We start from the raw sequence: 25,777 nt of genomic DNA on the forward strand, positions 1-25,777 counted from the left end.
TCTGTTTAATAAAACTCACAAATAACATTGTATTTATTAATACTGAATAGAACAAATCAGAATTGGTATACTCAGACTAGGAGCCACTGTAAATAAATGTAAAAACATTATGCTAATTTGCACCAGTACAAATAGATGGCCCACCCAGTGCACATCTACTATGTGACCTCAGGAGATGCCTCCATTACCTAGACGTGGGCTGATGTGCGTGAGGAGAATGAAATAAATCATTAGAGGTACACGGTGCAGACATGTATACGTCACGTGAATGTCCAACCTACTTCCATGTTGGAATCCACATTGTATGCCATGTCCTGTATTATGCTATAAAGTACAACTGATTTATGTACCAGGATGTATTGTTTTCCAGCTGCACTGTGACGCAGAACACGTGAATTTAATATCCTACTGTCTGATTATTTGTATATCTTATGCAAATTAAGTGTATATATATTGCAATAAAAAAAAAAACTTTGAGAACCCACTCTTTCATTACATTAAAATTTCAGTTTCACTCCTAAAACACAGTGCTCTCTCTATCTGCAACTAAATTTAATAATCATGCTCGGCAACCTGAAATCTTGTTTTTGCACTGTTTCACAAAACTAGGCTCGCTAGTACGTCTACCCTGTCCTAACTACGCTCAACTCCTCCCTTTAGCCTGTGCAAACTTCTGCTCCTTCACAAATGCTGCCATCTTGTTCTGCAAAAGTTTGCATTCTATATATATAGTGCATTACCTCACAGGCATTAATGCTAACTATCCTCCATCCCACACATGCTCAATATGAAACAAACAGGTACATGACTTAAAGGGACTGTTCCATTTAGGACTACAATTCTGAATAAGTCAAGCAAATAGGCAGGGTTTCCATTGCCCGAAGCCCCCTAGTGCACCAACGTTGCAGGCAAAATGAGCACAATGAACACTGAAGTACATAGCTGTTTGAGCATAAATCTCTACTGAAAAGCAATCTAAGACTTAATTCTCTTGCATAATCAGTCTCAGCTCTTTTACTTCAGTTGATGGGGGTTCCCGATGCTGCCCCTCTATTTCATGTATGGAGGGAATGTGTTATTGAGAAGCTGTGTTTTATTTAAAAAAAAAAACAAAAACACTTCATTTACATAATGGGTTTCACTAGAGCAAGTTATGATGATGTTGCCATTGCATATATATGAAATCCACTTGCAAGAACCATTACAAGCAACATGTATACTGTGTGATAGCTAAAAGAGAAGTGCTAATAATTGCAGTCTTAAATGGTAAATGTTTTAATAGAATTCATTTGTATAAAATTAACATTGATTGGGGTACTGAGACCAATGTTTTGCAATCTATGTAACAATGAGCATAAGCAGTTAACTTACAGAAAGGCTGTAGACTAAGGGTGGTAACACCCACATTCCCAGGAGCACTGCTGCATTCTGGGAGCTCTGGGCCTGAGTCACTGCTATTTGGACACAAAGCTTTTGGATTTCTTCACCTGCACAAAAAAAAACATATATCCAGGTGGAGAGGTGTGAGAGTACAAGTACTAAGAACACAAACCTATTCGCCTTTAAAACATCCAATATATAAGCACAGTGATCTGTGGAAAATAAATAATCTGGTTAAATTACAAAAGGTCACTGCCATTGTACATGTGTGGTAAAGTAGCCCCTTGGCCTGAAGCAAGAGATAAGAAGCAGATATTGCACTGCAGTGTAGTAGATAACACAGCTCAAAAGAGACACTTGAAACCATACAAACACTTATATCATTTTGGCATTTGGAGCACTGTGACCATACCTGGTACAATAGGTTAAAGCAACAGGATGTTATATGAAGCAGCTCACTGGTATTAGTATATCACACTACAGCACAATCTAGGAGCTCATGGAAATTACATACCAAAGTTGAGTCTCATTAGAGGAGCAAGTATGGATGCCCAGTTAACAGGAGGGTACTGATGTCCATCAGCTGCTGCAGCAACAGAAGACACACACACCTTGACCAGGGCTGGGGGGATTGATTCAGGGCCTGCAATACACATGATTTCGGTTAGGTGATAATGTGGTATAATGGCATACAAAAACATTTCACCTTTATCTCACATGACAGAGTATGATTACGCTTACAGTTCCCTCTGTATTACAAAACAAAATGCCTGTGCCTCACAACATTATGCTAGTCACTTTATACAGAAATATTGTATATGACTAATATGTGGACTTCCTCTAACTGCGATCTATATGTAAAGCTCCTCTGACTTCAATCTGTGCATCTTTCAATGAATGCATCTGCAATTTGTTAGCAATAGTTTTTACCTGTGTTATACTGATGCTCAGTGGTGCAAAATCTTATTAGCTCTAACTCTCAGACCTTCCATTCCTGTCATCAGCTGAGCTATTAAACCACACCTGGCCTCTATCTTTCCTAGTTGGTGATATATCATCAAATTCTTGATTTTATTTTCTACAGATTTTGCTCAGTCTCCGATTTCTTCAACACTCCTTTTTATCTCTCTGACCACTACATACAAGGTGTCTCCCACCACCTTAACCTCTTTGCATTCTAAATTTACCAAAAATGTACATACCCGCAGAAATATAAACTCTTGATTTTCAACAACTCTCCACCTTTCTGCAACAAATTCTCTCTCCAATTTATATATTTTCCTGTTCCGACAGTCTCAGATGTTTATCAAACTCTAGTTACAGCCCTTGATCAGTTGAAAAAGAGGGATAGGCTGCGCTTCCTCCAAATATATGAAGCAGCCAAATGCGAACCTGAGAGTGTATGGGGGACCCCTAAACGCCCAACAATGTTAGATACGTATAAAAATAGTCAGGTTCTGGGCGCTTGTAAAGGAAAGATATATCAATTTAATATGGATAGGTCCACAATACGCTCCGGCCGGAACGAGACAGCTTAGATGTGTTAAACAATTAACATGCATCAATTGACACTGCTGAAAACAATGATAATGGTAAAAAACACTACAAACTCAGTGTGATTGCAAATATGGTTAGAGTGCACTTGCAAGCTACTAAAATATGAAATAACAATTGATATGAACCGCAAAAAGAAAATGTAAGGAAATATAATGTCCAGAGTTGTAAAATAATAATAATACAGCCCTTGATCAAATGGCTCCAGCTACATGAGCTCAGCCCATGCTCAATAAGGAAACACAATGCCTTCAAAAACATTCCCGCAAAGCAGAACGTCACTGGCATAAATCTCATACATCTCCCTTTGATTTCCTCAAATATACTGCTATCTATCACTCCTATCGAAGAGCTTTGGATAATGCAACATCAAAGAGTCTCATCTCTACCCAGGCATTAAATCTCTCCTTAAACCTTCTACCCAAAACCCTCTAACTCACCCATTCCATATATATTTTATTACATTTATTTGGTTCTCTTTCTAACTATAAACTGCATGCAGTCTGTACAATATAGTAATATCTCATCTTGTCTGTCTGTGTGTATGTTAGGGAATTTAGACTGTAAGCTCCAATGGGGCAGGGACTGATGTGAGCGAGTTCTTTGTACAGCGCTGCGGAATTAGTGGCGCTATATAAATAATTGGTTATGATGATGATGGCATAGCAATCACACTGATTTATGTTGAACAGAATAATAAATATTATAAACAAAAAAAAATTACTAAAAAAAAAGTAGAAGCAATCCTTAACCACACTTAATATAAGTCATAGTTCTGGTCATCGCTTTAAAAAAATGCTAGAAAATGTGATAAGAATGTCAAGATAGGCAGCCAATTTTTTACTAGATAGTTTTAACATGCTTTAGGTGTCTTTGTTGGATCTGATTTTTGGAGCTAGAGATTACTTTTTTTTCTCCTCTAATTTGTTTACTTTTTGATAAAAAGTGTAAACAGAGTGAGGACCTTATAAACAGTTGAACATCATGTATGTAATATATTCTTTCAACTTAACAACAAAGTGGTTTTACATTTTTAAGGACCACTAAACCTAAAATATATGGTGGAATAGAAGCCGTCTTACATAAAATAATTACTAATAACGATCTTAAATACATATGTAAGATATTTGAGTAAAAGTCCTGTCAGTAATTCCACTGTAGGACAATGCAGTCTGTCTTTTTTTTAGCCGTGTTTTCCATACAATGGCTGATAACAAAGAACAATACTTGTAACTATATATTTTTATAAAGACACTTCTAATTCAGAATTAGTGGTCCTTTCAACACACATATATAGCTGTGTGGATGTGGTAAACATTAACTGCAAGGCATACACAGCTTGATTTACTAAATTTACATAAACAATGTATTCAAATAAAATAGTGAGGTTGCATGGCAAGAGCAAAAAGTACCTTTCTTTCCGGCTGAAATGAGGAAATCTACGACAACGCGTATTAAACTTCTTTCAGGCAGGTAGCTGAAATCTGGGGGAACTGTAAGCAGAAAATGAAAAAATTAAACAGGAACATGAATGTTTCTGGGTAGCATCCTGACCCAGGGTGTTATCCGCGTGCAGTTTGTGTGTTCTATCCATGTCCATGTGGGTTTGGCAGCTTTCTCCCATAGGGCAAAGACATACAGGTAAGTTTGGTGCCTTCTGATTACAAAAAAAACCTGGAACTGGATATATGCCTGTGGTAGGGAAACTGAAGCGCTGCACTTGGGCAAGGATTGATGCAAATGAATAAACATGTAAAATACTACAAAATATGTTATTGCTATATAAGTAAACAATAATAATAACAATTGTCTTCTATTGAATAAAGAAAAGAAGAACAAACCAACTTTAAGGAACATATTTGTACGTTAAATCGGGAGTGTCATTTTTCTTCTAATACTTCAATTTCATAACATCTCTACTCCATGTACATTATTTGAAACAATTTCTCAGACTGGTCTATATGAAAAATAAATCTGAGTTACCTTAGTTTTCCAATTCTAAACCTATCATCATTATCATCACCACCACCAATTCCGCAGCGCTGTACAGAGAACTCATTCACACCAGTCCCTGCCCCATTGGGACTTACAATCTAAATTCCTCAACACACACATACATACAGAGACACAGACTAGGGTCAATTTGTTAACAGCCAATTAACCTACTAGTATGTTTTTGGAATGTGGGTAGAAACCAGAGCACCTGGAGGAAACTCACGCAAATACGGGGAGAACATACAAACTCCTCACAGATAAGGCCATGGTCGGGAATTGAACTCATGACCCCAGTGCTGTAAGGCAGAAGTGTTAACCACTTAGCCACCGTGCTGCACCTATTACATATATTGGCTCACCAGAAGTTCTGCTCTGAGATGAAGACAGACTGGATAAGTGAAGGTGTCCTAGGATCCAAGCTGCATTAGTTTGTAGACCAATGACTCCAGAAAAGCTAATGATCTGCAGGAAAAACAATGATGGTCAGATGAACACAGCAGAGTTTTTATTATAATCTATCTTGTATGGTTCGAATGTCACATTTTAACATAAACCTTCTTTTTATTCAAATACTGTTCATCATGCTACCCCATGATGTGACTATTCCAACACCAAGAATTATGTCAGTAATGTTATCTGTGTCAGGATCTCACTCACAGTACACAATTGTCAGCAAGCTATCCACCTGTATTGTTTTCCATACCTGAGTAATAGTTTTGATGACTTCATTAAGTTTGCTTTGGAACAGGGAGGACTGGATAGATTCAGATTTCAGCTGCAATTAGAGGTGAACAGTAAATTAGATAAAATATTTAAATGACAATTTTCTCAATGCAGCTCCACAGTGAAGTACCTTTAGATCAGTAAAACATACTAGTTCCTGGGACATCAAATGGAAAAATAGAATATACTTTCCCTCCATCCATGTTGCTTAAACCACTGTGGTAGGATTGCCACATTTCAATACGACTTGTGTGCACAAAGCCCAAAGGCATTTTTTTTTTGCACAAATAATAAAAGACTATGTTTGTTAGCCAATATAATGTAAACTGGTGATTTAGTAGAAAGTAAACAATTGTCTGGGAGATCATTAATTTGGACCCAACACTTTTACATAAAATAACATTACAGTCTTTAAAATATAAAACAAGGTTTTTTTGTTGTTTAATATTAATAATAATAATAATAATAATAGAAGGGACCAGTTTCCAGACACCCAGTCACAATATAGATCTAGAAAGTCCATGACGTGCCAGCTGCATAATACCATGGAAGAGAAACTTCTCTGAAAATACTAACTGGCACTATATAAACATACAATATCATCTCAATCATATTACGCGGCACTGTGCAGAGAAAATGTAGTCATTCACATCACTCCCTGTCCCATTGAAGCTTGCAATCTAAATGTCCTAACACATGCAGCTCTATTTTGTCAGAAGTCAAACAAGTGCAGCCCCCTTTGCTCCTGGAATTTATTTCCCTTAATTCCACAGAACAGGTGAATCATAAATGTTGGGAGCGAGCTGTGGTCCTTATGATACAATCGGGAGAAGGTTCAGTCAATAGTTCTTCACAAGTTCAGTATAGATGAATTAAAATGTTTTTTCCAATGTGTCCTAGAATTCTTTCAGTAAATAATGAGGTTGATTGTAGTGAATCCTCCAATCCACCACATAGGCATAAAGGAAAAAGTACTAGTATTGTGGAAGATCAAATTTAATCATGCAACATCCTCAGTGAACCGTGTTTTAACACCCGGAGTGAAACCAAAATCATACAAGAAAAATGGACTCTTAAACTTTGTGAATTATGTTCTGGCAATTCAGAGAAAAAACAATCAAAATACTGTTAAACACACCAAAAGTTAGTGAAATCTCATGCACATAACCTATCTCTCTCAAAATCTGTAATATTTCTTCAAATACATCAAACCCCTGTTCCACCAATCATACAGTTGAGCACTTGAAAACCACAATTCTCTAGTGTAAATTTGTGGAAACCAGTGGTGAATATTTTTCTACACAGTGGAATCACACTGACATTATTTTTCATGTCTTTTAACGTGTACTGAAATTATATTTTCCTTTTCCCCATTCAGTTAGTTGCAGACACTTCAAATACCCTCAATCGTGTGAATCTTCAAATCTCCTGTTCATGTATTTATATCATGTTAAAATAAAATGAAGGAATCCACACTATTTTAAAGTATTGCACTTACATTTAAATAAGTGAAACACATGTAACAATACTTGTAGATGTTTACAGTGCGTTGCTCCGTATCACTCAATAAGTCTTGCCGAGAAAGATGTTAGAAATCCCGGGAACAATCGGTACTTGTGGAGGAATGATAAGAAGGATGGTTGACAGGAGAGAACCACTGTCCACCAACTTGTTTCCATAAAATACCTTTGTCAAGGCACAGGGAATGTAACCAGCTTTTCACTTCAATCCAAATACATAATCTTTCTCCAGAGCCTGTGCCCGCTGTGGGGTGTGCTCTCTAAACAGATGTGGGGTGCAGCTACTGACTGAACCTTCTCTTATGATTGTACATAACCGCTACAGCTTTCTCCCAATATTTAGGATTTACAACCTAATGTTTTAGTCCTGCATTAGAAACATCTTCCAAAGAGCTGAACTTTAGAAATACTAAAAAATCAGGTCACTGCTGTCATAAATAAATAATGTAGGACATATAGTACAGGCTGAAATAAAGCACAAAGCAAATGACTGTGATAAAGTGGATCTGGTTGTCGGGAGTCCAACTTAATGCTTCAATCAATGCAGCTGCATCTTACAACCTCTACCGCATGGATATGCTTCTCTCAGGGCACAACAACAATAAAATGTGGTCCAGAGGAAACGTGAGAGATGTTGGTAGACTAATACTAGACCATCTATTAGTTACATTGATTAGCTAATATTCTACAAAATATCAGCATGCCTGGCCACAGGAAATTGTGCAATTACCTTTTTGTTAATTTGACACTTCACCAGCAGGGGACATCTTTCTTAATAAAAATACATTAGAATGACTGCCAAGTCTGCCTCTCTAATGCTTAAAATATCACTGGCAACAGTGGCAGTTTGTCTACAAAATAAAGGATCAAGCAGGCAAGGACTAGAAACTTTGGCCTGCATAAAGAGGTACCATTCCACATAGCACTGCATTCACTATGAGTTGGTTAAGCAGAATACCACAATGCAGTACTTCTATCACAAAACAGAGCTGATGTAAGCACTGTAGATGGTGCAGTCAGGATGACGGTTGTTTTCAAAGTAATAAAACTACTTTATCAGACACTTCAAACTCATTTAGAGATCCATCACCTGCCTGAAAAAGTTGAAAGCATAATTTAATGTGATAGGAAAGTAGACACTTTGAACTGTGAAGAGTCCCATTGGTATTCCAGGCTGAAAAGAACACTTAATGATTCATAATGCAGAAAAAAGAACATTTTAACTTATAACTTATTTTTACAGTGAAGATTTTGTTTGCCATCTGCCACTTTATGCTGCATAAGATGTGATCTTGTAGCATTTTGGATAATTGGTTCTGAATACAGGAGCAAAATAAATAAGGCACTGAAATTGTGTTTTATCAAGTCACATAAATTCATTATATTGTTCACATCCATACATCAGCTGTGGTGGAACAGTGAACTGCCATAACTACTTCTCTTTTATTTTAGTAATGATGTCCATTTCTTTATATTTAGCTGCACTTACTTGTATGAGCGTTGTTTCAGATCCGACCAATGCCACGAGTCCATTGAGAGCAGCTAAGCGTTGCATTGTAGGACACCCCTGCAAAACAGCCAGATGTCAATACAAACAACTTTTTCCCCTTGATGTTTACATATTACAATAAACTGAATTATCACTTACTTCTGCAAGAAGGATTTTTATCCAGGCAGGCAGCAATCGGTTGCTCAGGTCTTCTGCTTTCCCATGGCCACATACAGATAGGCCATGGACAATATTTCCTAGTGCTAGAGCTAAACCTGGGGTCTACAGCAGATTAAAAAGCAAAGTTGAGATGTTAATATAAGCAGATTAAGTAATTAGAAATAAAAACAATCATATACAAGGTCTGTGTAATAATTTATCATGAAGCAATTCTGTTTATTTAAAATATGTATTAAGTAATACAATAGTTGCATGTTTGTGACACAACAAAAATTCAGTATTTACTCATCATGAAGGACAAGTTTTCCTTTATGTCAAAGTTTCAGCATTGTTTCCCTGGCTTTATATCCAAAAACCTGACCTTAGATGATAAATGTTCTGCATATGTGTCCTTGGAAATCCTCCATCAGTGGTCTCTTTTGACCCCACACAGACAGGGGCAAGTGAGTACAATCTAAGGGCCTGATTCATTAAGGATCTTAACTTAAGAAAATTCTTATTTCAGTCTCCTGGATAAAACCATGTTACAATGCAAAGGGTGCAAATTAGTATTCCGTTTTGCACATAAGTTAAATACTGACTGTTTTTTCATGTAGCACACAAATACTTGATAGCTTATTTGTACACTGAAATTTAAAGTTGATATTTGTGCGCTACATGAAAAAACAGTCAGTATTTAACTTATGTGCAAAACAGAAAACTAGTTTGCACCCCTTGCATTGTAACATGGTTTTGTCCAGGAGACTGAAATAAGAAGTTTCACAAGTTAAGATCCTTAATGAATCAGGCCCTAAATTATTATCTTTTGCTGCTATACCAGCAACAGCACAGTTAATGATGGGCAAGAGACAGTCAGGGGATGCCCACTGACGGGGTCTAAATATGAAAGGGAAACTGTGGAAAGTGTGCAAGTTACTATTATTAGCCTTTATTTTTATGGCACCACAAGATGTCCGAGGCACCGTACAGTTTACAACCAAGAAGACTGTACAAGGAATAACAGCACAGTTCAATAAATTAGTAACTCCTAAACCTCCAAGCACAGCTAATAGTATTCAGCGACAAAAAGGCTGGAAGGAGAGGGAGGAGCAGGGTAAATACGGCACAAGATGAGTGGGATGATGTGATCAGAGTGGAGGAGAGGTAACGGTCATTGGCCAATGGCAGGACGGGAGGGAGTGTATATTGAGAGGAGGTTGAAGATGTATGGAGCAGTGGAGTGGTGAGGAGTCTGAAGAGAATTCAGTAGTAGAAATTGGAGTCAGTTTAGGGCTCGGCAGAGATGGGTGGTAGATGAAGAGCGGCATGAGTGGAACAAAAGTCTAGCAATCGCATTTAGTATAGAACAAAGGGCAGTGAGATGAAAGCAAGAGTCCAGTGAGGAGGAGGTTGCAGTAGTTGAGGAGGGAAATGATTAGTGAGTGGTTAAGAGTTTGGTGGCATCCTGGGAGAGGATGCAATAACATATCCTAGGAAGAGTACAGCATTAGCATTGGTATAACAACACATTAAAAACACTTCTATTTCTGGAGGCAGACATACAGTAGTTTATCATTTTCATATTTATGTATTATTGTTTAGTAGTAATTGTAGTGATTATGATTATTAATATGCTATACCATGCTTTTACAGTTGTCGTCAAACATTATATGCCTTATTTACAGATCAGAGCAAGTTCAGCAAATTTGCGGCAAGGGGTACAAAAACCCAGTGCAGAAAGATATCTTTTTCAGTCCCAAATAGGACATTATCTTCAAGTCAGGTGAAATTGTTCCTGACAAGATTTTGAGAAAAAGGTTAAGAATTTGTAAAGACAAACAAAACCAAAACATTTACTAGAACATTGTTATAAAACAAAACATTTAGTTAGAGCTTAAAAAAACAACACAAAGTATTGATATAATTGAATAATTACATTAAATAAAAGTAAAGACAGACAAAACAAACAAACAAACATATAGGGCCCAATTTAGAGTTAGGAGTTCATTTTGCCGCCTACCAATAAACATTGTCCAATGCGATTATTGTGGTTCCAACGCACAAAGATATTTAATTGCAAACTATAGCAGGATTTACAGCAAGCCATCATAACGCATAAAAGATATTACAATAAAGCAGGAAAGTATAAAAACCCGAAATATATTACATTTTCGCTAGCGCTTCACCTGGGCCCAGGCCCATGTAGTTTTGCAGTCAGGAAGGTAGACAGCAATGGGCCAGAGAAGCTTGCTTATATGCAGCTTCAGTTTACAAAAAAACACAGATGTTGTCACTATGTACACAGATAACACTTAGAGAGGTCTTCATTGGTCCAGAGTTAACGATGTTCCAGTTGTCTGCTGGTCATAGATCAGTTCATTTGATCTTTAACAAAGGGTGGGGGGCAACTTTCCCCAATTGTCTACATGTCTTCCCGCAGAATAACCAGTTCCATCTGACTCACCAAACAAAGTACTCAAGTATTAATCTAATATTGTTTATAACTTGCGACCGTTAGATGCAATCGCTACTCTGTCGAAACTGGGTTAGTGCTGATGAAATAAGCTTTAAAATGAGACTAAACTCTTTTAGATGAGCCGAGCCATAAATACCTTTACTATAGTTTTATTTATGTATAAATAATCTCTAATACATTTTATTAATAAATGTGGATTGGAACCTGTGCGATTGCATCATAATGCATGGCGTACTAATCGCAAGGTAAAATAATATTAATTCATTTGGTTTACTTCATCATCACTATTTATATAGCGCCACTAATTCCGCAGCGCTGTACAAAGAACTCACTCACATCAGTCCCTGCCCCAATGGGGCTTACAGTCTAAATTCCCTAACACACAGACATGGACAGGCAAACACACACACAGACAGAGACTAGGGTCAATCCTGTTAGCAGCTAATTAACCTAGCAGTATGTTTTTGGAGTGTGGGAGGAAACCGGAGCACCCAGAGGAAACCCACGCAAACACAGGGAGAACATACAAACTCCTCACAGATAAGGCCTTGGTCGGGAATTGAACTCAATTTTGCACCTTGGCAAAACCATGTTGCACTGAAGGGGGAACAAATTTAAAATATGATGACAGATTTGGTTGTTGGGAGGGAGGCACATCATAGCTCCTCTTTAAATCACAGAGTAAAAATAAAGCTGCTAGTATGTGTGTGCTACATACAAAAGCAGGCAGTATTTTCCCTGCATTCATTTTTTAAAAATTTTTGCATTTCCCCCAATTGTGTTGTTTTGGTGGTTATTAATCCTCAATGTTTAGACTATTGTTTTGTAGTTTAACAATTCTGTGAATTGTCAAAAAAAAAAAAACCAACAGGTTACAAAGGAGGGGAGCACAGGAGTTGGCACCTAGCTAGTTAATCTTTAGCACTGCTGACAGACCCCTCCCCTCTACAATCCCCCTGCCTCTTCCTCTCAGTTAATTAAAAAGTCCCAAGGAGAAAGGTCAATCAACCAAGAGTATACAGAGGAAAAGCAGAAGGGAGGGATCGCAGTGTCCCCCAGACGGAATCAGAGAAACGGATTTAACGTAAATACATAAATCCTCTTTTCTCTTTCATCCAGTCTGGGGGACACTGCTTACCATGGGGACGTTCTAAAGCAGCCCCCTAAGGGTGGGACCGCTCTGAAAACCCCGCTCGTAGAGCAATACGAGCGAAATTTGCATCTGTGGACCAGGTGGCTGCCCTGCAAAGCTGGTCTGCAGAAGCCCCATTTCTCACTGCCCATGACGCCCCTACCGATCTGGTGGAATGGGCCGTAAGTCTCTCTGGCACAGGACGGTTAACCCTTATGTAAGCATGCTTAATGGTTGCCGTAATCCATCTCACAATGGACTGTTTTGAGGCTGGCCAACCTCTTTTGTTAGAATCATAAAGAACAAACAGAGAATCGGTACGTCTAATCTGAGAAGTTCTTTTGACATAAATACGGAGAGCCCTAACCACATCTAACTTTTCCATAGACTGCTGATCAGAATGAGAAGTTGATGAAAAAACCAGAACCACAGTTTCCTGGTTCAAATGGAAAGCCGACACTACTTTTGGAACAAAGGAAGGGAGGGTTCTCAATACCGCTCTGTCCTCGTGAAAAACCAGATATGGTTCCCGGCAAGACAGAGCTCCCAATTCCGACACCCTATGTGCCGATGCAATTGCCAAAAGAAAGACGACCTTTCAGGTAAAACACCTAAAATCTGCCACAAATAAAGGCTCAAAAGGAGGCCCTTTAAGCATATCCAGTACCAGGTTAAGATCCCACGGTGCTGTAGGCGGAACATAGGGAGGCTGAATATGTAAGACTCCCTGAAGAAAGGTCTTGACGTCTGGCAAATCCGCTAACTTTAGGTGAAAGAAAACTGAAAGTGCCGATACCTGAACTCTTAATGAACCTAAACTGAGCCCTGCTTCCAGCCCATCCTGAAGAAAATCCAATAAGCGAGGGAGGCGAAAAGAAGACGTGTGACAGGACTTATTTTTTGCACCATCTGATATAGGCTCGCCAAATACGATGATAGATGCGAGCCGAAACCGGCTTTCGAGCTCGCAGCATAGTGTTCACTACACTCTAGCTCTCCAGAGGCTGGCTTCAACAGCCATGCCATTAAACTGAGCTGAGGTAAATTCTGGTGACGAAGGGAACCTTGAAGAAGAAGGTCGTCTCGTGACGGAAGACGATATCCTTGTCCTTCCGCCAAGGAGATTATGTCCGCGTACCACACTCGACGGAGGGAGCTATTAGAATTACCGGCAGACCGCCTTGCCTCACTCGTCTGAGCACGCGAGGAAGCATGGGAATCGGGGGAAACAGGTATCCCAACCTGAATTCCCATGACATGGTCATTACGTCCACCGCTACCGCTAAGGGGTCTCTTGCCCTTGCACAAAACCTGCGAACTTTTTTGTTGTGTCTGGAGGCCATGAGATCTATATCCGGAAGACCCCATCTCTGAACTAGAGACTGAAATACTTCCGGATTGAGTGACCACTCTCCCGGCATCATTAGATTTCGACTTAGGTAATCGGCCTCCCAGTTCTTTATTCCTGGAATGAACACTGCCTAGATTTTATGGAACATACTGTTCTGCCCAAGCAAAAATCTGAGCTGCAATTCGCATTGCAGCTGCACTCCTGGTTCCTCCCTGCCTGTTGACATATGCCACAGCCGTGGCATTGTCAGACTGAACTCTGACTGGGTGGCCCTGAAGGAGAGTCTGGGCCCCCCAAAGAGCTAAAAGAATTGCCTTCAACTCCAACGTTTTTATTGATAAGTTTGATTCCTGAACAGACCAAAGTCCCTGGAGCCGGAGGTGCAGGATTACCGCCCCCCAACCTCTCAGGCTGGCGTCTGTTGTGGCTATGATCCATGACCATGGAGCGAAAGACCTGCCCACCGACATGTGATCCTGATTCAGCCACCACTGGAGCGATTCTCTCGCCCCCGGAGACAGCGAGATCCTCTGGAGATCCAAACATAGGTGGGATCTTGACCATTTTGTTAACAGATCCCACTGGAAGCATCGAGAATGAGCACGACCGAAGGGGATCGTTTCAAAGTAGGTCACCATCTTCCCAAGCAGCCACATGCACAAATGAATTGAGGGATTGGGAGAGGACAGGACCTGAGTTGTTATAGTCTGGATTGAACTGATCTTCTCCGTAGGCAGGAACACCTTCTGCCGACTGGTATCCATGATGAGCCCTAGGAAGACCATGCGTTGACATGGAACAACCTGGGATTTCTTTAAGTTTATCAGCCACCCATGGCTCTCGAGAACCGCTATGGTGAGTGATAAGTGCTGACGTAAGGAAATCTCTGAGGAGGATTTGATGAGTAGATCGTCTAAATAAGGAACGATCTGAACTCTCTTTAGGTGAAGACACGCTGCCATCACCGACATGATCTTCGTGAAGACCCTTGGAGCTGTGGAGAGGCCGAAGGGAAGAGCCCGAAACTGATAGTGGGAGTTCCCCACTGTGAACCTCAGGAGAGACTGATGATTGCTCCAAATGGGAACGTGGAGGTATGCGTCTTTTATGTCTATGGATGCCATAAACTGATCCTTCTCTAGGCCGTTTATCACCGACCTCAGGGACTCCATTCGAAATTTGTCCACTCTTAAGTGCACATTGAGGCTCTTTAGGTTTAAAATGGGTCGAAAGGAGCCGTCTGGCTTCTTGACCAGAAAAAGATTTGAATAAAAACCTTTCCTTTTCTGGTTGTCTGGGACCCTTTAAATGACTCTTTGCGAAAGAAGAGAGGTGACACAGGCCTCCAGAAGTCCGGACTGTACCACTTGTGCTGCAAAGCAGGGGAGCTCTGTGATAGCTCCCCCTCTGCAGCTTTCTGTCTCTCCTCTTTTTTTTTTTTTTTTTTTTTAAATGAACTTATCCTTACGTCTGGCAAAGTTATGGAGACCCCTTGAAGAGGTCTCCTGCAGTGTTGAATACCCCGATGCCCCCTCCTATTTTCCTGAAGGGGGATCTTGGTATGGCCCCCGACTCTCCTCCTTCTTCTGTGCACCTCCGCGGACCAAGGACGTCATCATGGCCGCCGGCGAGGTAATCCGATAAGCGGCGCTCTATGCCTATAATGGCAGCGCCGGTTATCGTTGGAGCGTCCAAGAGTGACAGCGGTCCGGGAGACCGCTTGTTACTCTGTACTGTGACCACTAAAGCTCTGCCATTGAGAGCAGTCTGCTCCCTCTGACAGAGTTCGGTCACCGCTGCCCAGTTTCTGTGAGTGTGTTCTCTATATATAGAACACACTCCCAGCTCTGCCCTAACCTAACTCTATTGTCTAAAAATAAAAGAAAAATTAAAGTTATTAAAAATAAATTAAATTAAATCACTAACTGTTTCTAACAAGCCCAACTCCTTTGGGCACCTAGAAAAAACTGACAGGAACAGGAAGAGGCAGGGGAATTGTAGAGGGGAGGGGTCTGTCAGCAGTGCTAAAGATTAACTAGCTAGGTGCCAACTCCCGTGCTCCCCTCCACAACCCCATGGTAAGCAGTGTCCCCCAGACTGGATGAAAGAGAAATGGGGGAGTAACAGTAGCAGGGTTGTTCAAACTGTGGACAACACTGCCGATCTCAACTCGAGAGATCAAATATCATGCAGTTGGATATAGCAGTTGATTGTTCAGAAGTCCGTCCCATATTCACCTATTATTATACACATACTTGCAGTAAGACACTTATGAAGGCCATACAAGGTTCAACCTTGTTACACGGCCTAAACGCCTATCAGTTAATATTATTGTCACTGAACAATAAATATTATTATGCCACTATTAAAAGCAGAAACATATTTACAATGGCCTTTGGTACTTAGTGAACCAAAACTATCTTTTTTTACCTGGAGTAGAAAAATAATATAAATAACATTTATGTGAATTCCAAGGAAACCAGTAAATAAGCTTGAACACCTGAAAACCAAAAAACCCTAACGATTTACAATACTGCAGCTTTCTAGACATATAATAGACAAGCATTGTTAATATATGTACCTGTAAATAACATCTGTATAAATGGTGAGTTCACTTCATATTATCACTTATAAGGGACACCTACTGCAAGATATTATGGATATTTCAAGTCTCCTTGGATTTATGTGATTTATATAAGCACTTGGTCTACAGAGTTGTACTTTTACACGGTTGTGGAACTTCTCAGTGACTAATAACCATATAATCTACACCACGGAGTGCATTATCCCAAATCTAATTACAACACAGATACACGTATTATTACAACATAATAATAATAATAATAATAATAATAATAAAAAAATAAAAAAAACAGCATATATGCTAACCTGCTGGTTTTGTTCTGTCATTATTCTTAGTTTATTCATATGTTCTTCAGCTTCCTCAGCACCAAGATTGCCTGCACTGAATGCTGATACAGTGACACAGGCAACAGAATATGACAGGGCCTATAAAGTATAAAAAGTCTGTAATGAACAAACCGTAAATAAATGATGAGCTTTCTCATAAACAAATCATCCTAGGCAAGAGAGATTGACGAGAGAGAGAGAGAGAGAAAGAGAGCGAGAGAGAGCGAGAGAGAGCGAGAGAGAGAGAGACAGAGAGACAGAGAATCTTGTCTTGTCACATTTTTACACTTCCATATAAAAATACTTTGGTTTTTTTCATGCAAAAAGGTGAAAAAAGTGTATAAACAGATGCAATATGTAAAGAAATTTAAAGGAGCACTCTCCTGATTAAACATTTGAGTTGCTCTTTCCGTTAATGGACCCCCGGAAACTCTTAAATAGTTTTTCCTGAAGTTTCAGCAGATAGCTTGTAGCTATCTATTGGTCTGCAAGGTCTGTCTGATTAACACTTTTACCATCCGTATAAGCCAGGAGCTGTGTCACAGTAAAAATAACTTTATAGTATCTAGGGCTCCTCTGAGCAGAAAGTGCATCTCAGGAAATGTTAACATTTAAAGCAGAACTTGTCAGTGGGTCTGGTAAGTGTAAATGTAGCTGCGAATAGTAACAAGGAATACATGACTACAGGAAGAAATACATTTTTTTATTAAAAAAAGCACATACTACAATAACAAAATAATTAAGTAAGAGACAATGACTACAACAAGGTTACCAGATGTGATCTTGTCCTCTTCCATTAACTGTTTGCATTATACTAGAATCATGCTGTGGGCTTTGGGTCACCATTAGTTTGAGAGTCACAGGTTGCTTGGTTGTGCTATATACACAGAACTAATGAGCACAAAGTGGCCACAGACACTGACACAGCTCGATTGTGTTCTCAGCATTCAGTAGCCACACGACTGATTAAGAACCTGCACACACACTCACAGCATAGCTAGAAGCCATACACTTGCCATGCCTGACTGTAAATTAATTGTATATTATAACCTTTTAGGTGTACTCATTAGATACAGCATACTTAGAACTACTCTTGTTTTGTAGTAGAATTACATATAATAAATTGTGACCTTTGCTGGTTAAAACAGGGAAGTTACCATGTGATGTAAGTTAAATACATGCACGTTTCTGGGTTTCCGGTGTATTTAAAGACATAGTCCACCTGTGCAGACTCTTGTTAAGTTAAGGCATGCAATTGACTTAATCAGTCATTAATTATCCCCCATGCTCATGTCTTTTAGTTTGACAGAGACACTCTTTAGAAGATTGTATCTACTATTTCCTGTTACGTAAAATAATATTTCCTGTTATGTAAAAATGTTCGCACTTCAGAGAGTCGGCACGTATAATCTCCTCATACATACCTAACAGGGGGTTTGAATTACACAAGACATATATTTTTTTCACACGGTAATCTCAAACCATGTATGACCACTTCATAAGAGGAACATTTTTACTTTACAGATAATGTTAGATAAATTCTTCTAACAAGTGAAGCCAACGTGCTGTGTTCCTAGTTGTCCTTTTCTTGATTTATCTTTAAATTTGTAGCAAATTTCATAAAATGTTACTTATGTCTTTGAGCTTAGTAATACAAATGCATCCTGAATTCAATCATTTTGTGGCAATAGCTTAGTTGTGTTTCTTTGCATCCCTTATGGAACACACGTGGATCATACAAGCAAAGAAACTCAACATGTGTAGGTATCATTTATCTGTATGCAGTATATTTATGTCTGTACACGTAAATACATTAGGAAACAGAACCACAATGCTGGTCCATAAGCTTGCATTGACACAAATATATTGCAAGGGAATAAAGTACATCTATATATGTTAATTTATAAAAAGCACATAACAAAATCTCAGCAAAATGTACCTATAAATATCAATTGTTGTTAAAGAATGTACCACCAGTGATTTTCCTCTGGAAATGCGCTGGCTGTTTGCTGCTGATGGTGATTTATCAGACAGATAAAACACTACAGGAAAATGCAACTCTACTAAAATCGATGGCATCTTACAAGCACCAGGCACACAGAGCATCACTTGTAGCTGCTTTTTACTCTATACTCCAAATGTCAAAATAGGCAAAAATGCTCAGTAGTTAAAGTAGCACTTTTCAACAATGGAAAACTGCTGTGGAAAAATTGCTAGTTTGACACTACCCTAAGATCCTTAGCTGGATAGATACAGTCTCTAGAAGACAGTACAGTTCAGTATCTGAACATGATTTTATTTGGTAAGAGAGGGATTGCATGCAGTCCTCTACATAATCTTGCCCCCCCACTGCCCCAACATCTGAGTCATCTGCATGATGACTGAATTATCAACTACAGGACACATTATATGCACTCTGCTAGAGAGTGTATCTAACAAACTAAGTAAGGTAGTGCCTTGAACTTTTAGGTCTATTATGTGTTATTACATTTAAAAAATCCACAAAGGTGAACTTTTAATTAAACATTATAGCCATTACAAAAGCTTACATGTTATTTGTTATAAAAAAAATACTAAAGCTCTGAAACTTTTCAGAGACAATCTAATATGTGGTGCGATAAGGTCAAGTCAGCCAACATAGAAAAAAACCCAGTTACCTCTTGTACAGATCGGCTCTGGTCAGAACTGTTTTCCAGACATTGGTAGAGCTTGCGGAGAGTGGCAGAGACATGGACTTGGCTGTCAGTCTGACTGTTCTGACTCATAAAAGACAGTACCAGGCCCACTCCTAAAATGCAGCCGATGCTATGCAAAGGAATGACAAATAAATTAATCCAAAGTTGTATTGTAACAAATGATCAGTTACACACATTCATTAAATAAAAGAGAAACAACTCCAAGATTTGACTACACATGAAAACCCACTGATTGCTACACGTGGTTGGGTATGCAGGCTCTCATGATACAACCACTGATTTAATAAAACACTACTTACTTAACTGCAGTTATGAATTCACTAAACAAATGCCATCCAATACAATTACATTAGATATAGTCACAGATTATTATTCAATTTTATTTTATAGTAAAGAAATAGTAAGAAAATATAACAAACAAGTTAACCCGTGCATGATACTCATGCATTCTAGTCAAATCAAGCTACTTAAGGTGTTAAAAAGGTTCTTGTCATGCATTTGGGCCATAGCCCCGGCCTCAAGCACCAACCACTCCCCACTGTCACCCCCGGCAACCACCAACCACTTCCAACTGTCACTTCTCCTTCAAGAAATATATATATATATTTTTTTAAATCTTTATAAACACTTTTAACAATTAACAAATTAAAAACATCTTAGTATTCCAAATTTCAGCCCTTTCCAAATTTAGTAGGTCAGTGTATAACTCTGCCCAGCAGGTGGCGCTGCAGCTTGGTTTTATTTTTCCCACACACACACAGACAGACTAACACACGCCACTAGACATTTATATTATAGATAAGAGCCTTTAGGTAAAAAAAAAAGTCTTATGGTTTTTATTTTCAACAGATGCAAATGGTCTTTTTCTTAATAGATAATCACCACAGAAATCTCAATTGTTGTTGACACATGTACTTTGTATGTGTTAAAGAGCAATTAAAGCCAAATCAGTATATCACACTAGTGTATGTCAAAAGCTGTGTATAACTGTGTATGATCTGAATTAAATATCTGAAATTCCGTAGTTGTTTATACTTCTCTTTTACCTCTTTGCAACAGATGTCCATGTTAGGAGTGGGGTTTTCACAATCTTGGTGGGTAGTGTGAGTGACAGGTTTGCATAAATGTATTGTGTGAGCTGCTGCAATGAAGTAAGCATGTGCCCGTAATAAAATGTACCTTTTACAGAGCTGCAGCACAAATTTGTTGAATAAGGGATCATTCTAATCGGGTGTAAATATAAAGTACGGTAAGTTTTATTGAGAATAACCATTAAGACAAATTATAATGGTGTTAGAACAGAGTAGGGCAATTTAGTGTGTGCTTATTCTTGGTGATCTCAACAATAGTTTATAAAACAATGATTGGTAGTCTTGGTAGTTGGGCATCCCTCAAATAAAGCATGAGTACTCTGATTTTGTGAATTAAGTTTATCTACAACAGTTATTTTTGGCTTTCATGAATGATGTATAATCTAATTAGATGGCTTCCAGGAAAGAGTAGGTGTAGATTTATGCAGTTTCCTCTCCTCAAATGCTTAATCATTGTCAGACAGCCTAAGTAACAGCATCAGACAGCAAGGGGATCCTATCTCACATACAGGATATAAAACACCAAGACAGAGCAATCTCTATGTTATTGCTCTACCCTCTGCTGAAGGAGCGACTGCAGGAGTTGTCTGAAACCTCAGTGATGACTTTGACCATATAATTGAACTCTGAGAGACGTGCACTGGCATCAAATCAATATATCAATATAGCACCCTCCTATATTGTAGACCACCCCACCCTTTAAGAATCACCTACACCTCTTATACTGTCAAAGGATAACTTATCTTATTAGGTCTCATTGTTTAAACCAACAAAAACTAGGAAAATGGGTTCCTCTACTGAAGACTGTGGAACAACCTCTCGCCAATCCCGCTACCGCAAACTCCCAGGAAAATATCAGGCCATTTATTCAAAGTTACAAATTTTGGAACAATTGGTTGGTGAAAGAGTGAAATAGTAAATATGTTACAATTAATTGTTACACATATAATGACATACTGTTCTTATCCACAGCCATAACAACTTGCTGTAGAATATTCTGACAGTACAATCTACTATTATCCAAACAATGACAAATGTATCCAAATATTTAACATTAGACCTATTCATTGCACAAGCAGTAGAACTCATGTAAATGCAATGATTATTTTAAAAACACACTAGTTATCCTATTGCAGTTTTTTGTTTTAGAAATTTAACAAAAGCATTCATTTATATTAGGGGTTGTTTGTGAAATGACCAGAAGATGGCAGTATAGCAGAGCTAAACAAAATACAACAAAGCAGGAGAAAGGATTTCTTCATGGGCAACCATAGAAACCTACACATGCACAAGACAATTTGCTTAAATTGTCACATTCTGTGTGCCAAATGAGACCGTGCATGCATTACACCATAAATGCCTGTAACACTTAGCAAATGCACAGGTGGCAAGAACTATATTTAACATGAGAAATTAAAAAGGACACATTACTATACAGTGTAGTGTTAGTTACAACAATAGTATTTGCACTGGTTTAATTTGTCTAATTATGTGTCTGCAAAACTCCAGCTTCATATGCATAGGGCAAATTTGGAAATATATTACTTTAAAAGACCATTATTAGTATAAGCTATTTTATGAATCGTTATCCGATCAGTGAATGGGATTGGATAAAATGAATGGCATTAAGCCAATTTATGATGTCTGAAAGACAGTTACTACTAAAATTTGGTTCAAATGAAATCTGTAGGAAATTTGTGAACACAGCTTTTTTATTAATTTTGAATGGTTTGAACACATTCTGAATGTCAAGCATAACCTGACTGTAAAGCATTAAACATTAGGCTAAATCACAGATAAATGCCAGTATCAATAACACTCTCCTTTAAAATCCAGGAACGGAGACTGAAAGTTGCTTACTCTCCCTATTGTGAGTAGTCACCGACATGGACAGCCGCATCCATCACAGTCTCTTAGTCAACCCAGACATTGAACATTTTGGAAAACAGATTTATAGCTACTGTCAAACTCACATGAAATATATTTGAAGCTGACAACTTCATAGTCCATGGATGTCAGATCTCTCATACCAGACTGCAAAATGTTAGTTACTTACAAGTCTTTCATTGGTGGCATACAAAAAGTCATTTTACCATACTGGAACCATGCCACTGTCAACAAGCAACAAAGCTATAGATAGAGAATACCTTTTCAGACTATGTTAGGTTAAGACTGGGAGGAGTTAATGTTGTTCTTACTTATGCTTTTGAGAGTCTCTATTCTATTTTAAGTTTTAATTCCTATAATGTTCTACTTCAGTAATACAAATGTTAAAAAGACAAATGCAAAGGAGTAATGAATATCTGTATATAATATTCATGTTACATACTTGTGTTCCAGACTGGAGTCAAAGCAGCAACTCTCCAGTGCATCCAATGACTTCATTATTAGCAAGTTCATCTGCTGACCAGAAGTATCACTGCAGAAAAGAAAGATAGACCATTATAAAGACCACATATATATGGTATTATATTATACAGTATATTGTACAAACATAGGGGCAATGTTCTCTTGTAGTGTTAAGGAGTATGAAGGTTATAACACCATTGCTATGCACAGTATTATAATAGTCATCATCATTTATTTATATAGCGCCAGCAAATTCCTTAGTGCTTTATAATTGGGGACAAACAGTAATAAAACAATACAGGATAATACATACAGACATAGAGGTAAGAGAGCCCTGCTCGCAAGCTTACAATCTATGGGACAATGATTTGATACACAAGGGTAAGTGCTACATATTGCATATTGGGCCAGCTAGGACTGCAAAGGTAAAAATCACTTAGTGTGCCACATGATCAGTCACACAGCAATGTTGGTCAGAGAGTTGTTGTCTTGTGTTAGCTGTGTAGACAGTGGTAATAGGGTAACCTAGGGAGATTAAGAGGGAAGTTGAGCAATATTGTAAGTTTTCATGAAGAGGTGAGTGTTCCGAGAATGCTTGAAGTATTGAAGACTAGAAGAAAGTCTTATTGTGCGAGGGAGGATATTCCACAACGTGAGTGCAGCTTGAATAAAGTCCTGTAACCAAGAATGGGAGGAAGTGATGAGAGTGGAAGAGAGAGGCAGATCTTGTGCAAAACGGAGGTGTCTAGTTGGGAGATATTTTGAGACAAGTGAGGAGATGTATGTCGGTGCAACTTTATAGATGGCCTTGTATGTTAGTAGAAGAATTTTATATTGGATTCTTTGAAAAACAAACAGCCAATGTAGAGGCTGAGAATGGCTAAGCAGTGGAAGAACAATTTGCAAGGAAAATCTATTTAGCCGCTGCGTTCAAAATAGATTGGAGCAGTAAGAGTCTGATTTAGGGAAGGCCAGTAAGGAGGGAATTGCAATAGTCGATGCCAAAGATTATGAGTGCATGAATTAAAAATTTCTGCAGTGTACTCTGTGAGATATGTGCATATTCTGGAAATGTTTTTTAGATGTATGTAACATGAGATAAATAGAGAGTCAATGTGGGGAACAAAGATAGTTGTAAGTCAGGGATTATACCTAGGCAGGGAGCTTGCAAGCTGGGATTTATGATCATCTTGTCAACAGAAATAGAAATGTCAGGAACGAAGTTTCTGTTGGTGGGTGGAAATATTATTAACTCTGTTATTGAAAGATTGAGTTTGAGCTGGCGAGAGGACATCAAAAATGAAATTGCAGAAAGACAGTCAGTTACATGGGACAACACAGATGGTGAGAGATCAGGAGAGGATAGATACATTTGTGTATCATCCGCATAGAGATGATACTGGAATCTAAAGGGGCTTATTAGTTTTCCAAGAGAAGTGGTGTAGATAGAGATTACTGTTCCTACAGACACCTACTGTTAAAAGGATGCAGAGCAGAGGTGGAGCCATAGAAATTAACGCTAAAAGGGCGATTAAAGAGGTAAGATGAGAACCAGGATAGGACAGTGTCTTGAAGGCCTAGAGAGTGTAGTGTTTGTATGAGTAGAAAGTGGTCAACAGCGTCAAATGCAGCAGAGAGAGATCCAGAAGAATTAGAAGAGCGTTAATAGCCTTTAGATTTAGAAGTCATCAAATCATTGACAAACTTGGTCAACGCAGTCTCTGTGGAATGTTGAAAGCGGAAACCTGGCTGAAGAGATTCCAAAAGGTTGTATGCGGCAAGAAACTGTGTGAGGCGAATGTACATAATTCTCTGTAGATTCGGACAACATTAAAAGCAAGGTTTGACCTCATCTACGTATATGAGGTGGAAGTTTTAGAAGACTACTTTCTTATTAGAAAGGTGCAGACAATTAAGGAAGTGCAGGAGATATTACCCATCATATTGTGAGTAGCCATCTACGCACACTAAACATTTTAAAATAAAAAATACTTTGGTAGCAATGCCTACTAAATGAAAACTTTGGGGGCTATATCTCAAGAATAAAAAGGGTTTAGTAGTGGGGTAGTAATTTACTGTTCCAACATCATCAAGAATACACTCTCAATTCGTAAGGAACATTTATGAGCTTGCAGAGATCAAGAATAAAATACTAAACCAGATAATCATATTCATTACGATACCGCGTCTATTTGTCAACCGCTCTGCCAAATTCAGAAAACCCAACAAATCAGTGTTTGCCCAGAGTAAAAGTATCCATGACAATGTGACGTACCTGACCTTCTCCTCACACAAGTGGGAGAGAAACATTCCAAGAGCCAATCCCATGTGAACTTGAAGGGGTTGAGAATCATCTGCTTCTGGCCTCCCAGGTAACCTGGCTGTCAAAATTCTAAGAATTTCGTCCACCTTTTCCTTAAAATACACAACAAGCACTGGGACTAGGAGTGAGAGGGCTGTGGCAGCACAGGAGCGGGCAATGACGCTAGCAGTGTTCTCACCCGAGTAGGATTTCTGTAACACAAGGAAACACCACTTATTATTTGTCAAAAAATGAAGAGATTTTAGAATGTACTGATGAGCTTGGGTCTACTATGCAAAATATACATGTCAAGAAAAAATAATTATTTTATTTTTACAAACTGACACTCTTAAATATGTCATCATACATAAATAAGCAAGTAACATTGATATTTGCATAAACTTCTATGAAGATCACCAGTATAAGTGAGCCTTAAGGTGGTTATACATGGACAGGTCCAGCTGCGTGACCCATACATGATATATGACAGTCCAGCACATTGGCAGATCCTATGGTCTGCAAGTAATGCAGTGAAATGATGGCAGCACACCCGAAAAGTGGTCATCGTCTAACTGCATTTTTCATCAGTCCCAAGTTACTGCAACATCTAATAGAACTGGATCAGATGTTGTTTTGTGCCCACCCATACA

At 38.6% G+C, this 25,777-nt stretch overlaps 1 protein-coding gene across 4 annotated transcripts in view; it reads right to left on the reverse strand.

The window, feature by feature from the left end:
- Positions 1 to 25,777, reverse strand: part of FOCAD (focadhesin) — a 195,953-nt gene that overhangs the window by 4,294 nt on the left and 165,882 nt on the right. For all 4 annotated transcript variants that reach the window (XM_075210512.1, XM_075210521.1, XM_075210495.1 and 1 more), the window contains exons 27-37: positions 25,101 to 25,339; positions 22,806 to 22,895; positions 19,347 to 19,494; positions 16,669 to 16,788; positions 8,821 to 8,943; positions 8,662 to 8,739; positions 5,633 to 5,704; positions 5,289 to 5,391; positions 4,347 to 4,427; positions 1,895 to 2,023; positions 1,372 to 1,487 (exon numbers count right to left, since the gene is read on the reverse strand). In XM_075210512.1, coding sequence (XP_075066613.1) covers positions 1,372 to 1,487; positions 1,895 to 2,023; positions 4,347 to 4,427; positions 5,289 to 5,391; positions 5,633 to 5,704; positions 8,662 to 8,739; positions 8,821 to 8,943; positions 16,669 to 16,788; positions 19,347 to 19,494; positions 22,806 to 22,895; positions 25,101 to 25,339 — 1,299 coding nt within the window. The remainder of the gene's footprint in view (positions 1 to 1,371; positions 1,488 to 1,894; positions 2,024 to 4,346; positions 4,428 to 5,288; positions 5,392 to 5,632; positions 5,705 to 8,661; positions 8,740 to 8,820; positions 8,944 to 16,668; positions 16,789 to 19,346; positions 19,495 to 22,805; positions 22,896 to 25,100; positions 25,340 to 25,777) is intronic.

The sequence above is a fragment of the Mixophyes fleayi genome, chromosome 1 (genome assembly GCF_038048845.1).
Source record: "Mixophyes fleayi isolate aMixFle1 chromosome 1, aMixFle1.hap1, whole genome shotgun sequence".
Taxonomy (NCBI): Eukaryota; Metazoa; Chordata; class Amphibia; order Anura; family Limnodynastidae; genus Mixophyes; species Mixophyes fleayi.